This window comes from Lissotriton helveticus, chromosome 6 (assembly GCF_964261635.1).
Source record: "Lissotriton helveticus chromosome 6, aLisHel1.1, whole genome shotgun sequence".
Lineage (NCBI taxonomy): Eukaryota > Metazoa > Chordata > Amphibia > Caudata > Salamandridae > Lissotriton > Lissotriton helveticus.
Genome location: NC_136067.1, coordinates 700792557 through 700809689, shown reverse-complemented (window position 1 = coordinate 700809689; position 17133 = coordinate 700792557). Strand labels below are relative to the sequence as shown.

Below are 17133 nucleotides of genomic sequence, written 5' to 3'. Positions count from 1 at the left end.
TTCCGACGCGGATGACACGCAATTAGTGTTCTCCCTTGCATCCACAGACAAATCTGATTTTTCCTCTCTCTGCTCTGGACTTTTGAGAATGGCTGACTGGCTCTACGCTAATAAATTAAAATTGAATGCGGAAAAAACAGAGCTACTCATTTTTGGTAATCACAAGGATCTCTGGGGCCCCACTCATTGGCCGGCTGAAATGGGCCCGTCCCCGGTTGCGGTCCAATCTGCCCGCAATTTAGGAATAATAATTGACAACAAATTATCAATGCGTGCACATGCCACAAAAACGGCCGCAACTTGCTTTGCTATCCGTAAATGGTTAAGGAAAATACTTTGGCAACTTCCTGATGGGGCACAGAGGACAGTAATACAGGCCTTAATAGGGTCTCGATTGGATTATGGAAACATTCTCCTCCTAGGATCCAATAAAGACACTATTAACCGTCAGCAGATTGTACAGAACGCCGCAGCTAGGCTGCTTCTCCATCTCCCAGGGCGCACAAGCATTTCAGAACACCTGAAGAAATTGCATTGGCTGAAAATCGCCAACAGAGTGAAATTTAAAGCACTCTGCTACATGTTTAGGATCAGTGTGAATGAGGCACCTTCCTATTTATGTAGACTGGCCCAGAAATATGTACCATCACGCGCTCTTCGATCCATGACACAAGCTAAATTTGTTGTCCCCAGATTTAAGCGAGTACGTCTGGGTGGACGCTCGTTCTCTTATTTGGCCCCTGTCTTATGGTACTCTCTTCCACTTATACTGCGGTTGGAACCAAACTACCTCCAATTTCGCAGGGGAGTGAAAACTTGGCTTTTTAATCAGTAACATTCCCTCTATTCTAATTTTTCAGTTCCCTCAAACAGATCCAAGGTGCCGGGAAACCCTCAGGGTAGCTGTTGCGCCATACAAATGCATAAAATAAATACAATAAATAAATTGGGTGGCCACCTGTCTTGCTACTGGCTTGACAGGTAACACAGGAGCTTACAAACTGCTTCACCTTTGGGTGCATCTGGGGCCAGTAAAAGTGGCGAACTAGCCTTTCCCAAGTCTTGGTTTGGCCCAGAAGTCCAGCTAGGGGGATGTTGTGAGCTAAAGTTAGGAGGAACTCCCTGTACTTCTGTGGCACTACTACTCTCCTGGTGGCTCCTGGGTTGTGGTTTCTTGCCTCAGTATACAGTAATCCCTCATCCCAATAAACTCTGTGGGTACCACTGACATCTCCCTTTGCTTCTGAAACACTTGCTGCCTCAGGCTTTCACGAGTGGGGCAGTCCTGCTGACCCTGGCACAGCTCTTCCCTAGAGGGTGCCCCTGGGCCCAAGATTTCAACCTGGTATGGGTGAAGCTCCATAGACGCAGTTCCCTCTGGGGTGTCCAAGTCCTCTCCCCGAGGAGAGGGGTCCTGATCCTTTTGCTGTACAGAAGCTGGTTCCCCAGTTTTCTTAGCTTTTCTCTTGATAGGTTGGGCCATACTTTCAGGCTCCAACAGTATTTTTTCACCCTGCCTCTTGCTCTGTGCTCTTGTTTTTACATACACCAATTCAAGGATATCCAGCATTTCTGCATAGGTTTTTAGTTTAACCTCAGCCCAGCCTGAGGTTTCCAGGTCATTGCCAAGCAGACATGCAGCTGGTAGCTTTGGCGAGAACACTACCTGTTTCAGGCCAGTAACGCCCCCCCCCCCCAGTCTAATGTCAGCATAGCCATTGCATGATTAGTGGTAACACTCTCAGCACTGGTGACTGGGTAGGTACACCCAATCAAGTATTGCTCAGGGGAAAACAGTGTGTCTCTCACCATAGTGACACTGGCACCTGTATCCCCAGAGCCGCTATCCTAGTTCCATTAATCCAAGGATACTTGTTAGAAATGGGATTTATGGTTGGCTAAGGCTTGTCCCAAAGCCAGGCAGAAACTACCACTCTAGTCAGGGCAAGGGAGTTACACGCCAAAGATAACCCCTGCTCACCCCCTTGATAGCTTGGCACGAGCAGTCAGGCTTATCCCAGAGGCCATGTGTAAAGCATTTGCGCAACCCACACAGCAACAACATACTAGGCCCACCAAAAAAGGAACTCCACACAAGGTTATATCAAAAATAGCTTTGTATTATCATAAAACATATTAGAATAGTAATCACACAATATACACTGTGCCAACTGGCACGGGGCAATATTTACAGGGGATTATATACACATGACAGGGCCACTTGAGCCACTGTCAGAACCATCACTTAGTAAAGATAGTAAATGTAGAATACAACCAGTAATTATTGGGAAAGACTGTACTCAGCATCATCCTGTATCACAAACCATATTATGCACAGTATCACATTTAGGCGTGAAATACATTCTGCACCAACCTCACCAGCATAACTCACATTAGGGGTTTAATTCACAGTAGGAAACAACTCAAACATAAACACAGTATGCACAACCACATAACCATAAAACCACATTAGAGGCATATCTCAGGGTGCGTAAATCATAATACATGCATCACATTTCCTAGCACCACATAAATCACATTAGGGCCTGGCGCACTATAAACCTAACAGTCCTCATGGCCAACTGGCTTTCTCATAGGGGCTCAAATGCCTTATCTTTATATAGACTAAACACGAGGCTAAAAGCACTCAAGGAGCCACAATGCACATAATTACAGATTTGCTTCAAAAGCAATAAAGGCACTCTAAAAGTGTGTGGAACGAACTTAGTTCAAGGCCGGGGTCCACGCGACAAGGTGATGCACATTGTACCAGAGATTTAAAGGGGCACGGCATGCAGCCTCACAAGGAAGCCACGGTGATAACAGGCGGACTCGCAGCGGCCACAGCTCCCAGCTGTAGCGGTCCGTGGTGTGCACTCACGATAATCCTGGGACGGGGCTTAAAGGCGGGAACCCAACGGCAGGCGCAAGTGGTAACAAGATCCTCGAAGTGGAGACTAGTGTGGGCACTCAGCAGCACAGCTCCTAATCTGCAGCGGCCCACAATAGCGATTACAATGATTCTCGTAGGACGGCAAACGCAGGCACTCAGCGGCACAGCTCCTCAGCTGCAGCGGCCCAAAATAGCGATAGCGATGATTTTGGTAATACAGGCAAATGCGGCCTCTCAGTGACAACAGCTCCTCAGCTGCGGCGGCCCACAATAGTGATGCGATGACTTTGGTAACACAGGCAAATGCTGGCTCTCAGCGGCAACAGCTCCTCAGCGGTGGTGGCCCACAATAGCGATGCGATGATTTTGGTAACAGAGGCAAATGTGAGCCCTCAGCGGCACAGCTCCTCAGCTGCAGTGGCCCACAATAGCGATGATTTTGGTGAAACAGGCAAATGCGGGCTCTCAGCGGCAACAGCTCCTCAGCTGCGGTGGCCCACAATAGCGATGCGATGACTTTGTTAACACAGACAAATGCGGGCTCTCATTGGCAACAGCTCCTCAGCTGCAGCGGCCCACAATAGCGATAGCGATGATTTTCAGCCCGTGTACCACGCAGTAGAACCAGAGGCTCTGGAATTCTCAACAGAGGCCTCACCTGCGAGTAGGATCCCCCTCAAATAGGAATCCGGACGGCTGATGGGTGAAGTCTAATGTCCCTGAGACTTCGGCAGTTTCAGAGTCCTTTCCTTCTAGTTACACGGACAGAGGTTCGTCTTGATATCCAGAAGAAACACACACAAAGTAAAAGGTCCCAAAAAGTCTTTAGAGAGAAAGGGGCAATGCAGGGCCCAGGGAGGCAAGCCCTCATGGAAGCCCCACACCCCTGGGCCCCAGCAGCAGCACGCCCCGGCAGGATTCTGGCCTAATAACTGAACAAATTCATGGGGTCACCACCCCTTTACTTATACCACTAAAAGTCTTTGTTCTCAAAAGTCACAAGTCACTGAACCCAGCCAGAACCAGTTCGGTGTGGTTCTGGAGCGCTTTGTTTACAAGGCTGCATCCTGCCTTTGAGGGGGTCTGCCATCAGACGCACAGTGGGAGGTGTAGCCATCATTCACCTTGCCAGGCTTAGCCCTTCTCAGATCAAAGGGTCATCCCTCCTCATAGTCCAACTGCAGATCTCTCTATTCAACCCACGTCTGGCTCAGCCTGCCCTGTCGCTCCTAAACCAGACATGCAATTCACAGGCAGGCAGACACATAGCACACAGAAATTCCAACTTCTAAAAGTGGCATTTCTCACATAGTCATAATAAATCTGAGCACACCATTGCGCAGCATTTATTCTCATAATTTCATTCATACCAGACTTGACCATACTGCTACTCTCATAACAGGAATTACCACTGACACACACTGAGCATGGAATCCCTCATGCATTTCAACGGGAGGTCAGGCCCCTCTCACTAAATGTACCACAGAGCGCACACACTTTACACTGGACCACAGTGCAAAAGTTCCCAGAGGCCTAAAACCACTACCACCACACAGAGAAAAAGGCTGGGAAAAATGCAAAAAGTTTAGGGGTGAACCTGCAAAAAGGGCCTAGTCCAACAGTACTGTAAGTATTTCTTCAAGTCGGGTGGCCACACAGCTACAGTGGCAAACTCAACATCCCCTTTGAAACTAGAACTGCTTTGCTCTGGGCACACTGTTGATCCCATCTGTAGATTCACTACACCAGAAGTAGCTGCACTTGTTAAACTAGGGGCCTTATTCCTAGGGCAAGACTTGTCTACAGTTAAGTATCCCAACTTCTTACAGTTGATACACCAGGCCTTTGAAGGATCAAAGTTCTTCCCCCTATAGGGCTGTGGAGTATAGGGAATAGTTTGGGACCCACCCCCTGTGTAGGTTTTTGGGGCCCTTTGGAAGACTCAGACTTTTTATCTTGGGGATTCTCACCACCTTTTTCCTGGGGAGGTTTTGTAACGACTTTCTTCTGGTCACCCCCAGTGGTTGTCCTAGTCACCCTAGTCTTGACCCAGTGGTCTGCCTTCTTTCCCAATTCTTGGGGAGAAATTAGACCCAGGTCTACCAAATGCTGATGTAACTTTTCATTTGTGCAATTACTTAATATATGTTCGTTCATAAACAAATTGTAAAGTCCAGTAAAGTCACGCACATTGTGTCCAGTTAACCAACCATCCAGTGTCTTTACTGATTAGTCTACAAAATCAATCCAGGACTGGTTCTGTGTTTTGTGAGCCCCCCCTGAATCTAATTCTGTACTCCTCAGTGGTGAGTCCAAATCCCTAAATCAGAGTTTTCTTCATGAGACCATAGGACCCTGCATCTGGCCAAGAGAGGGTCAGAAGCCTGTCTCTGCAGTTACCAGAGAACAGTTCTCACAGGAGTGCCCTCCAGTGTTAGGGTTTCATCCTCATCATTGGGAAAGCATTGGCATAAGTACTTATTTGTGCTCCCTTATAATGTCAATACCATTATAATCACTTAACTTGATCCTTGGTAATGTACTTTCATTCATTTGTTTCGCCATGTATTCCCCCAGATCCTGTATGTATCAGTGCTTGTTGCTTTAATGAGTAAAGAAGGCTTATGTTACTGTTTTTCACGTGAGCCCAGCGGTTGAACTGCCAAACAGTATATACGTGCAAGCGCAGCTTTAATTAAGCGCTCGTGTATGCCCAGACTATAAAAGCCCACACCCGCTTCCTAACGGTGCTTTGCTTCGTCACGTCACCGCTGGAAGCTCCGCACCCGCTTTGGAAACCCCGCCGACACTTACCTTCGTGTAGAGCCGTCCTGGAAACAGCTCCCTGCTTCCCAGCGTCTTCTTCCTGGATTTCTTGCTCCCGGTCCCTGAGTCCTTCCGGAGTGCTGGCCATCGTATTCCTGCTTCAGAGGCTCTACTAACAGCATTCCTCTAAACCTGCAACAAAAGGAGAAACAAACACGAGAGAGATTAATTCGATCACGGTATCGTAGCAAGCTGAGTGAAGAGAAGTCCAGTAAGCTAATTTAAACATCCTCATTTTTGTAGAAGATACAGACAACATTGTATCTGAAGAAAGAGACTTTGAGACATTTGTTTTTTCTTATTTGATGGCCTTACAGAGTGGAGGACAATGTTTAAGCGCTAACCAAGGAAAGCCACATAAAGTTAACAGTGGCAAAATATAGCGCTCAGGTGAAAGAATATTTGCAAATCAAGAGAGACATTGTTATTTATAAAACTTTGATAATTGTGCACAAAGAAAGAAATATTTGATGTACAGTAGTACTTCCTGGAAATAAGGAGATACCTGTCCAAAGGAGCATTTATTGTTCAGTGTGAAAGTTCCCACTTAATGCTCTGTGAAAAGGCACATGTTGTTCTATGTGTGAAGTCACATGTTGTACTATGTTTGTTTTTTCATTATAATTTCAGAACCCCACTAAACAAGTCCTCATTGGGAGTAACAGGTATGGATTAATGCCTAATAAGTATAATTAACAAGACTAACCTCTAACACAATGTTCCCTGGACTATTTATAATTTGATGCAATAACCAGTGAAACTTCTATGTTTTAAAGGTTCTCGTGAAGATAGAAGATACAAGATAAAGTATCTATATTGAAGTGTGTGCATGAGCTCCTCTTTATTAGGTAGGCGGTTGCCTCTGTGTTCTTGATACTTCAGGAAGTTGTTCCATAATCTTGAAAACTCATAATCTGTTGCACCTATCTAGGCAGCAAGGAGCTCAGAGTCACTTCCAGTTGAGAAACAACTACACTACTTCCCAGAAGACGGAGCCAGTGTTTTGTCTTGTTTTCTCATCCCAATTCCCCTTTCCCCCAGTGATCAAACAGACCGTCAAGTTTTACTGGAATTTTGCCGGTTTGGTTGATTCAGGGAGGACTTGGGAACATTCAGCACCAAGAAGGAAACAAACTGGAAAAACAAGGAGGTTCTGGTGAGTGACATTGTGACAGAAAGCGAAGCCGCATCTCTACTTGTTTCCTTCTTGGTTCTGAAATTATGGAGTTAGCGCAATTAGTACATAAATTAAATGAGATGCAGGAATTACGGTTAGAGAATCAGACTCTAAGACAAGAATTAGATAGAACTAGGTCAGGCTTTACCAACTGGAGAGATCCGTCAGGAACGATAGAAAAAACAATTCTCACCCCTCCAACTTTTGGTTCTGCTGCCTTTACTTCACGGAGTACATCAGGTCAAATCACAGAACAACCACTACAAGTTACTGTAGTTTCACCTAGTCCAGTTCCCCTTGCTAACCCTGAAAGATTAAATGGGGATAGCAGTCGATATTCGAATTTCATGAGTCAGTGCCACTTACACTTCATGTGTAAACCCCAGGTGTTTACGAATGACACATCCAAGGTAGCATTAATAATTTCCTGTTTAGGGGGTGTGGCGGCCAATTGGCCAATGCCTCTGGTTGACTCAAACGATCCTCTATTACATAACTTAGTAGATTTTAAGGCAGCCATGTCCGGTTTGTTTGCTAAGCATGTCTTCATACAAGCCTCTGATAACGAACTTCTGAACCTACGTCAAGGAACCAAGGATTTGTTAACTTACGTAACTACCTTTAACAGGTTGTTAACAGTGACACATTGGCCTGAAGATAAAAGAGTATCACTGTTCTATAGAGGTCTTAGAGAGGACTTGAAGGATTCCTTAGCACATATAGTTAATTTACCTGAAGATTATACCGAGTTTTTAGACTTGGTAGTTAAACTAGATCACAAGCTGGGGGAGCGAAAGTCGGAAAGACCTAGAGGAGATATCAGACACCTGCATTTCAAGGTAGATAAGAAAGAAACAGAGGAAAAGGATAAGAACCCTAATGTAGAGCCTATGCAGATCGGTGGCTTAAAAGGGCCACTTTCTGCAGAAGAAAAAGAACAAAGACGTAAAAGTAATTTATGTCTGTACTGCGGCAAATCTGGCCATTTTGCAAGGGAGTTTCCTGTAAAACCGACCAAAAGAAAAGCACTGGCAGTAGTTAGTGATTTACCTAAAAAGGAGAAAAACTAAAAGTCTCAAGGAAAGTAGAGATCGTTTCTTTGTGAGGTAATAGTCAACAGATCTCTCACTATGGGACTAATGTAATCAATCGCACCCTAAAACACTTCACGGTGTGACTGACCTTTATTTTGACAAACCAACAAAGACATAGCATACCAGTTCTTATTGATTCAGGAGCAACCGGCAATTTCTTTGATTTAGAGTTTGCCAGAAAATCACATGTAACTCATGTGCCCAAAAAAGAACCTGAGCCAGTTAGAGCTGTTGACGGGTCAGCCTTGTCTTCGGAACTAATCAGATTCCACAATACCCCTCTAACAATAATAGCAGTCAATGGTCATACAGAAACAGTGGTTTTCGACCTCTTAGACACTCCAACCTTTGGAGTGATTCTTGCAGTCCCACAACCCATGTATATGGCATAGCTACCCTTCCTTGGGTTGGATTGGATTAAACGCACAGTGACCTTGGACTCTTCTTTTTGTTGAGTTCATTGTTATCAAGAGACTCAAGATCCTGTGATGTCCCTCGTTTGTGCCGCATCGAACCTAGAAACCCCCTGTATTCCTGAAGAATTGAAGAATACCAAGAGTATTCCGATGTCTTTGATCCTATTAAAGTAACTAAACTACCACCACACAGGGTCTACGATTGTAGAATAGGCTTAATGCCTGGAGCCACTCTACCCTGTAGTAGGATTTATGCTATAACCGAGTCTGAAAATCAATACTTAAGATCCTATCTGGACGAACTGCTAGAGATAGGCTTCATTCGTCATTCAACTTCACCTGTTTCTTCGCCTCTCTTCTTCGTGGCAAAGAAGTCAGGCGATTTGAGAGCATGCATCGATTATCGCGCCGTAAACAAAGCCACAATTAAAAACAGGTACCCATTACCTTTGATTCCAGTTTTGTTAAATCAGGTGAAAGGCTCGAGTATTTATACTAAATTGGACTTACGGGGGGGCTTATCACCTTGTTTGCATTAGAGAAGGTGATGAGTGGAAAACGGCCTTCCGTACTACATTTGGCTTGTTCGAGTATACTGATATGCCCTTTGGTCTTTGCAATGCTCCAGCAGCTTTTCAGTATTTCATTAATGAAGTGTTGCACGACCTATTTGACATCTGTGTCATAGTATACATCGATGACATATTAATATTCTCCAAAAATCCAGAAGAACACGCACAACATATCCGTGCTGTTTTACAAAGGCTACAGGATAATTCTTTGTTTGTCAAATTAGAGAAATGCGTGTTTAACACTTCTAAAGTTGAATTCCTTGGTTACTGGCTTTCTCCCGAGGGCATAATCATGGATCCCAAAAAGGTGGAAGCAATTTTGAATTGGCCCACTCCGGTATCAGTGAAAGACACGCAAAGAGTTTTGGGGTTTGCTAATGTCTATAGACGTTTCATCTCAAAGTTTTCTGAAATTGTAACCCCGATCACGCAGTTGCTGAAAAAAGGAAAAAAGTTTCAATGGACTTCTGAAGCTGCTCAGGCTTTTGAAGATTTAAAGAAGGCATTCACTTCAGCTCCCATTCTAATTCACCCAGATCCAGATAGACCATTTTTTGTAGAGGCAGATGCCTCTCAAACAGCCTTAGGTGGGGTGTTAATGCAAAAAGACTCTAACTCAGGATATTTACATCCAATTGCCTTTTACTCACGAAAACTATTACCTGCAGAACAAAACTACACTACAGCTGAACGTGAGTTACTAGCTGTCAAGGCTGTGTTTCAAGAATGGAGACTTCATTTACTAGGTGCTAAACACACTATCACGATATTTTATGATCACAAGAACTTACAATTCTTTTCAACAGTAAAGGCCCTCACCCCAAGACAGATGCGTTGGTTACAGTTTTTTAGCGAATTTGATTTTCTAATCACTTTTCGCCCTGGAACTAAACAACTCTTATCTGATACTCTGTCCCTTTTGGTTTGTGACTAACACAATGATCTTGACACTACAACTCAAAACATAATCCCTTCAGAAAAGATAATTGTATTAATCCATTCAGATGAATTCCTAGAATGCACAAAGACTGAGCTAAAGACCAGGGATCAAAACCAATGGTTATCTCAGAAAAATCATACCATTAGTGAAGGACTTTTCTTTCATAAGAATAAGCTATTTGTTCCTACCAAGGAATTGCGTCTACAAGTATTAGAATGGAATCATGATTCTGGTATCGCTGGTCACCCAGGAATCAATAAAACCCTAGAATTATGTCAAAGAAATGTCTGGTGGGAAGGCATGAAGACTGACATATGACAATATATTAAAACTTGCCCAGTATGTGAACAACGAAAATCTCTTCATTCCTTGCCAGTAGGTCTTTTACAACCAGTGGCTGTTCCTCCTTTACCCTGGCACACAATAGGTGATCTGACAGAATCTCATGGGATGACCACAATCTTAGTAGTGGTCGATCTTTTATCAAAAATTGTACACTTTATTGCATTAAGGAAATTACCATCAGCAACAGAATTTAGCCACATCTTTCTGTTAAGTTAAGCTTCATGGTCTGCCAAGTAAAATTATTTCGGACAGAGGTCCTCAATTCATTTCTAAATTTTGGAATCAGTTAAGTCATCAGTTAGGAATTAAATTAGCGTTATCATCTGCATTCCATCCCCAGACAGATGGTCAGACTGAAAAAGTAAACCAATACTTAGAGCAGAGTTTATGATGTCTTACTACCACTCTATCAACACACTGGGATGAGGTACTTCCTTTGGCAGAATTTAGATATAACAACAGTGTCCACGCTGCATTAGGTTGTTCACCATTCTATTTTTTAACTGGTTTGCAACCACGATCTATCCCAGTCACATTTCCTGATTCTGACCAATCTATGCCTGCAGTTTCAGAAAGATTGATAGAATTACGGAATTTCCAAGAGCACATCAAAAAGGTTTTGACAAAAGGGAAACTTAAGATGAAAAAATCAGCGGAGAAACACAGATTACGGACACCACCTTATAAGGTAGGAGACTTAGTCTGGTTATCGACCAGAAATATACAGATAGAAGGTCCAAAAAAGTTAAAACCAAGGTTTATTGGACCATTCCCAATTGAAAAGATTTTGAATCCAGTTTCCATTAGATTAGATCTACCCAAGGACTACACTATTCACCCTGTATTTCACGTATCGCTTCTCAAACCACATGGCCCATCTACAAGACCAGATGACCCACCCCCATCAGTTGTCATAGGAGTTCACCTCTAATATGAGGTAAGACAGATAGTGGATTCAAAACGCGTACGAGGGCGTTTGTATTACTTAATTGATTGGAAGGGTTATGACACATCGGAACGATCTTGGGAACCCGAAAAGAATGTTCACGCTCCAAGATTAGTCAGGGTCTTTTATGCTCTTCATCCTGATAAGCTTCGCCCTGTGAGACGGCCTTTGGGGGGAGGAACTATTAGGGTTTCAGCCTCATCATTGGGAAAGCATTGACAGAAGTACTTATTTGTGTTCCCTTATAATGTCAATACCATTAAAATCACTTAACTTGATCCTTGGTAATGTACTTTCCTTCATTTGTATCGCCATGTATTTGCCCAGATCTTGTATGTATCAGTGCTTGTTGCTTAAGCGCTAACCAAGGAAAGCTAAATAAAGTTAACAGTGGCTATAGCGCTCAGGTGAAAGAATATTTGCAAATCAAGAGAGACATTGTTATTTATTAAACGTTGATAATTGTGCACAAATAAAGGAATATTTGATGTACAGTAGTACTTCCTGGAAATAAGGAGATACCTGTCCAAAGGAACATTTATTGTTCAGTGTGAAAGATCCAACGTAATGCTCTGTGAAAAGGCACATGTTGTTCTATGTGTGAAGGCACATGTTATACTAGGTTTCTTTTCTCATTATAATTTCAGAACCCCACTAAACAAGTCCTCATTGGGAATAACAAGTATGGATTAATGCCTAATAAGTATAATTAACAAGACTAACCTCTAACACAATGTTCCCTTGACTATTTATAATTTGATGCAATAACCAGTGAAACTTCTATGTTTTAAAAGTTCTCGTGAGGATAGAAGATACAAGATAAAGTATCTATATTGAAGTTTGTGCTTGAGCTCTTCTTTATTAGGTAGGCGGTTGTCTTTGTGTTCTTGATACTTCAGGAAGTTGTTCCATAATCTTGAAAAGTCATAATCTGTTGTACCTATCTATGCAGCAAGGAGCTCAGAGTCACTTCCAGTTGAGAAACAACACTACTTCCCAGAAGACGGAGCCAGTGTTTTGTCTTGCTTTCTCATTCCAATTCTCCTTTCCCCCAGTGATCAAACAGACCGACAAGTTTAACTGTAATTTTTCCGGCTTGGTTGGTTCAGGGAGGACTAGGGAACATTCAGCACCAAGAAGGAAACAAACTAGAAAAACAAATAGGTTCTGGTGAGTGACATTGTGACACTCAGAGAGGTTTCTTCACCGTTCTCATATCACAAGCTTTCTCAAAGGCTGTGAACCATTTGGTGATGTCATAACCCTCCTCAAATTTAGGGACAATCCCTTTGGGGATTTTAGGATGATAAGATTGCTCTTTATCCTTGTTATTTATATTGCTGCCACCACTGATGGGTGCTAAACCCACCTCTTTCCTTTCTTTTTCCAGAGCCAGGAGCCTGGGCTCTAGATTCAATCTTTTGGCCATCCTGGCTTAAGCAAAGCCCTAACAAGACTTTTAGTAGTTTGGTAAAAATGCCAATTTGTAAAAATCAGAATTCTAAAGGCAGTTTAAGAGTTCTGTCATGTGATCAGCTGGTAACCAAGTAGTCTAATAAATGCAAGTTGTGTACCCCACCCCTGATCCACCAATGTAAAAAACTGGCTCTATATATACTGCTACAAACTAAACTGCCCACGGGTCTATGACAACTGTAGAGATATCAGGCAATAGTGTATGTATTTATTTATTGGAGAAAGAGAGCGTCCTACTTAAGAGGATGTAATCCCATCACTCACCGAAGTGGTATGCTTCATCATCTGGGATCTCCTCTTGGTTGCCAGGCCTAGTGCTACCAAGGGCTGCAACTCCCTTTGTAGACCCGCGGGCAGTTTCGTTTATAGTACACTGGTTTGAGGATTGTGTCTGCGCAGGTCTTTAAACTTATCCCTGGGACCCTTTACCTATCTGTAGTTTCGTCTGTATATACTGCACCAAAGTGAGGTACAGTGTGTATAGAGTCCAAGAGTCCCCAGAGGTTTTGCAGAGGTTAAAGTTAGATAGAACCTTACTCTCTAAAGTAGTAGCTTGGTCGAGCAGTAAGTCAGTATTAGAGGACAGTGTTAAGCATTTATTTCAAGTCTGTTTTTATTTTGAAACAAATCCCTGTCAGGGGCACATAGACACAGCGGTAAGCCTACAACCTCCAACCGAGGCAGTGTTAAGCATCTGATGTACCCACTCAGTCAGCAAAGGAATTCACACACTCAAGAATTGAACTCTAGGCCAATTGTTTTTGTATAAGAAATATACTGTTGTTTTATTTCTAGAACCAAGCAAGCCTGGCACCGGTAAACATAAAAATACTTTTCAGATATAAGATGATGTTGCTGAATACTTTCAAAATACAGTAGGACTTTGTACTAATTAGAGTTTGCAGGGGTTGCAATGCAATGCACAAACCTAGTACATTAATTACTTAGCAGTTAATTACTTTTCGGATTACTTTTTCTACAACACTGCGTGTTCCTAGATTCAGCACTGGGACATTTCCTGAAAACAGTTGAGAAAAGGCGTTTTAGTTAGATGTACGATTTTTAAAGAATATTCTTGTATTTCAAATTTGAAACTTTAAAACTTTTTCACATATAACCACCAATGTTATCCTACGGAAGGAAAATTCAATTCACGGGTAAGTTACTTTTACGTTACTTTTCCTACTCAGTGCTGGATACTTAGATTCAGCACTGGGACCTTTCCTGCAAATAGTTGAGAGAATTTATTTTGGTTATTTGTGCGATTTGTAAAGAATATTCTTAGTTTTCAAAAGTCGACTCAGGGGTCTCCCAGGGTCAGTGATGCACTGTTGTTGCACCCTCAGTGGCACTAGGGCGCAGAGTGTTGAGGCCCAATGTTATCCTATGGAGGATAGGGGGACTCCGGTTGGTGGCAGCTGGCAAGCAGGCCACGGGGTTGTGGGAGCAAAGCTCCTAGGGTTTAGTTCAGGGCAGTTTGGGGCCCAAAGTAGCACCAAAGGTGCACCCTCAGCGGCACTAGGGCGGCCGGGTGCAGGGTGATGTTTTGAGGTCCGGTGCCCTGTTGATTTCAATGGAGAATCTCCGGGACAAAGAAACACTGCAGGCTCGGGGACGAGGATCTTCCAGGAGCGACCACCACTTTGAGGGGTAAGTTGGGATGTTGAGGGTTGGTTAGACACTGCTGGGCTGGGCACACAGGGCCGTGGGGCATCGGGTGCAGGGGTGCCTTTGGACGTCGGATTTTCTTACCGCTCTGGTCGCGGGAGGGTCCTCTGGATTGAGGCTGCAAATGTTGTCTGGAGGCTTGAGGCAAGTCAGGGGTCGCCGGATCGCAGGTCAGGTTCGCCGGAGGACCTCCCTGTGGTGTTTTTCCACTCGAGCTTGGGCCGGTTTCGGCGGGTGCAGAGTGGGCTCGATTCGCGGTTCCTGGCTGGCACCAGAAGCTGCAGTTTAAACATGTTCAGTGTTCACAGGAGAAACAGTCTTGAAAGTGAAGGCAGGCTGGTCCTCCGGGGTTTGTGAGGTTGTTGGCTGCTGGGCACGCCGGGGTTTCGCAGGAGCAGGTTCGAGGGGAGACTGGCCTGTAGGGCCTTGGACTGTTATTTTTCCTGAGAGCTGCCAATTCTTACTGCCATGAGCAGACCAGCATCTCTTGCATCTGTGGGCCTAGATTTTGAGGAAGAGAGGTTGGAAACCTACAATGTGAAACAGCTCAAGTACTTCTGCAGAAAATTTTAAGTTGCTACCCCAGGCCTTGTCAAAAAGGATGAATATCAAAAGGCGCTGAGGGCCTGGGTAGAAGCAAGAAATGCCCCTGAGCTGGCGGTGGAGCCAGCTGGGGATGCAGATGGGCAGCTGGATAGGCCAGTTTTTCAAGCTAGGGAAGGGGTACCGTCCACGCCTAGCAGTAGCATCACTTCCAAAGACCTGTCCCCCAGAGAGTTGGAAGACAGGGAGAGAAATAGGGTGCACAGAATGGAGATGGCCAAGCTCAAGATGAAGGGTCAGAGGGACCCAGAGAATAACAGAATGTTCTTGGAAAGAGAGAGAATGAGATTGGAACATGAGAGAATGTGAGGGAGTTAGAGATCAAAGCAAAAGGCTTAGAAAGCAATCCCTCTGGTGGCAGCGCACCATCTGTGACTTCTGAAGGCAGGGTATATATCCCCAAGGATGTCATCAAAGATTGCCATAAGCATGTAGATATTGGGCAGTGGTTTGCAGCCTATGATATAGCAATGTTGGCCCACTGTGTCCCTGAGAAGGATTGAGAAGCGGGGTTGTGGGGCCGCTTTGTGAGTGAAGGGAAGGATCCATTGTTAGACCTACCCAGTGAGAATAGGATGTCTTATGCCCACATGAAAGAAGCACTGATGACAAGGTATGGTTTGACCCCAGAACTCTATAGACAGAGGTGCAGGAAGTGTAAGAAGCTGGAGGCAATCACTTGGGTAGAATATGTATCTGTCTTTTGCAGAGCTGTCAATGGTTGGGTGAAGGGCAGCAAAGTGGATACTTTTGAAGCGCTCTATGATTTGTTTGCATGGGAGCACTTGTCTGCTAATTGTTTTCCAGAGCTACACCAGCACCTTATTGATAGCAAGTTAACTAATGCTAGGAAGCTTGCTGAGGAGGCGGACCGCTGGGTCAGTACCCGTGTCGACAAGGGTCACGTGGGGGACTTCGCCAAACGTGGGCAGGGTCCCCAGCAGAAGAGTGTGGGGGATAAGGGTAAACAGAGGGAGTTCCAGAAAAGGCCCCAAAGTAATTCCCAAGGGATCCAAGGGAAGGGTTCCCAGCCTCCCCCTGAGAAAAAGTTAGAGCCCCCGACAGGTAAACCTGTTCATAGAGGGCCAGCTACATGCTTCCAGTGTAAGCAAGTGGGACACCGTTAGTATGATCCCCAGTGTCCCCAAAAAGGTCAGTATGTGCCACCCAGTGCACCACCCCATCAGATGGCGAGTGTAGCCCTGGGGGGGAGGAGATGGGTGCCCAAGATGGGTAGAGTCCCGCAGAAATGTCCCTTGTCTCTTTAGGAGATTTTGAGAAGGTCCCTAAGATCCAGCTGCCTGATAACACTAAAAAATACAGGGAGTGAGTGACCATCAATGGCCATAGAGTGGAGGCTCTTAGAGACACCGGAACCAGTGTGACAGCTGTCAGGTGTCACCTGGTGCCTGAAGAGCAGGTGGTCCACAATGCATTTTACCCAGTTGGTGCCGCTGACAACACAGAGAGCCACTGCAAGGTGGCTCAGGTTCCCTTCGAGTGGGGGGGGGGGTGTCTCAGGTACTCTCCAAGTAGCTATGAGGACAGCCATGCCTGTTGATTGTCTGTTGGGCAATGATTTAAAAAGCGTCCCTTGTGCTAAGGTGGAGAAGAAGGCTCATTTGGAGATGTTAGGTCTGCCTGAGTGGGAGTGTGTAACCACTCGGTTTATGGCAGCCAGTAAGGGTGTTCAAGAGGTCCCGGAGCCTGAAAGTATAGCCCAGGAACCAGCCTTAAAGAGAAGAGGTAGGGGGTGCGGGAAACCAGCCCCCATTGCTCCGACGACAAGGCAGACCTTGAGGGGGAGGCCCTGGAACCTACAGGGGAGCAAGTTGCTGAACTGGGGGACCTGCCTGAGCTGACCCATTGGCAGCAAGAAGGAGGACCCTCCAGGGAGGAATTTTGTGCAGAGCAGAAGAAGTGCCCTTCTCTTGTGGAGAGAGACCTCCTGTATAGCGAGCCTAAGGTTGCTGAGCCTGGGTCAGCCAGTGTGCTGGTGGTACCCCAGTGCTTCAGAACCTTCCTACTGGGTTTGGCTCATGGTGTGCCTTTAGCTGGACATCTGGGGCAGGACAAGACCTTTGAAAGGCTTGCCACCCACTTTTATTGGCCCCAAATGCGGAAGAGTTCAGATACTCATTGTAGGACTTGGCAAACTTGCCAGGCAAGTGGAAAAA

At 44.9% G+C, this 17133-nt stretch overlaps 1 protein-coding gene across 3 annotated transcripts in view; it reads right to left on the bottom strand.

The window, feature by feature from the left end:
* The window catches only part of LOC144762883 (uncharacterized), a 396549-nt gene that overhangs the window by 324186 nt on the left and 55230 nt on the right, over positions 1–17133 (bottom strand). For all 3 annotated transcript variants that reach the window (XM_078648174.1, XM_078648175.1, XM_078648176.1), the window contains exon 2: positions 5708–5851. In XM_078648174.1, coding sequence (XP_078504300.1) covers positions 5708–5851 — 144 coding nt within the window. The remainder of the gene's footprint in view (positions 1–5707; positions 5852–17133) is intronic.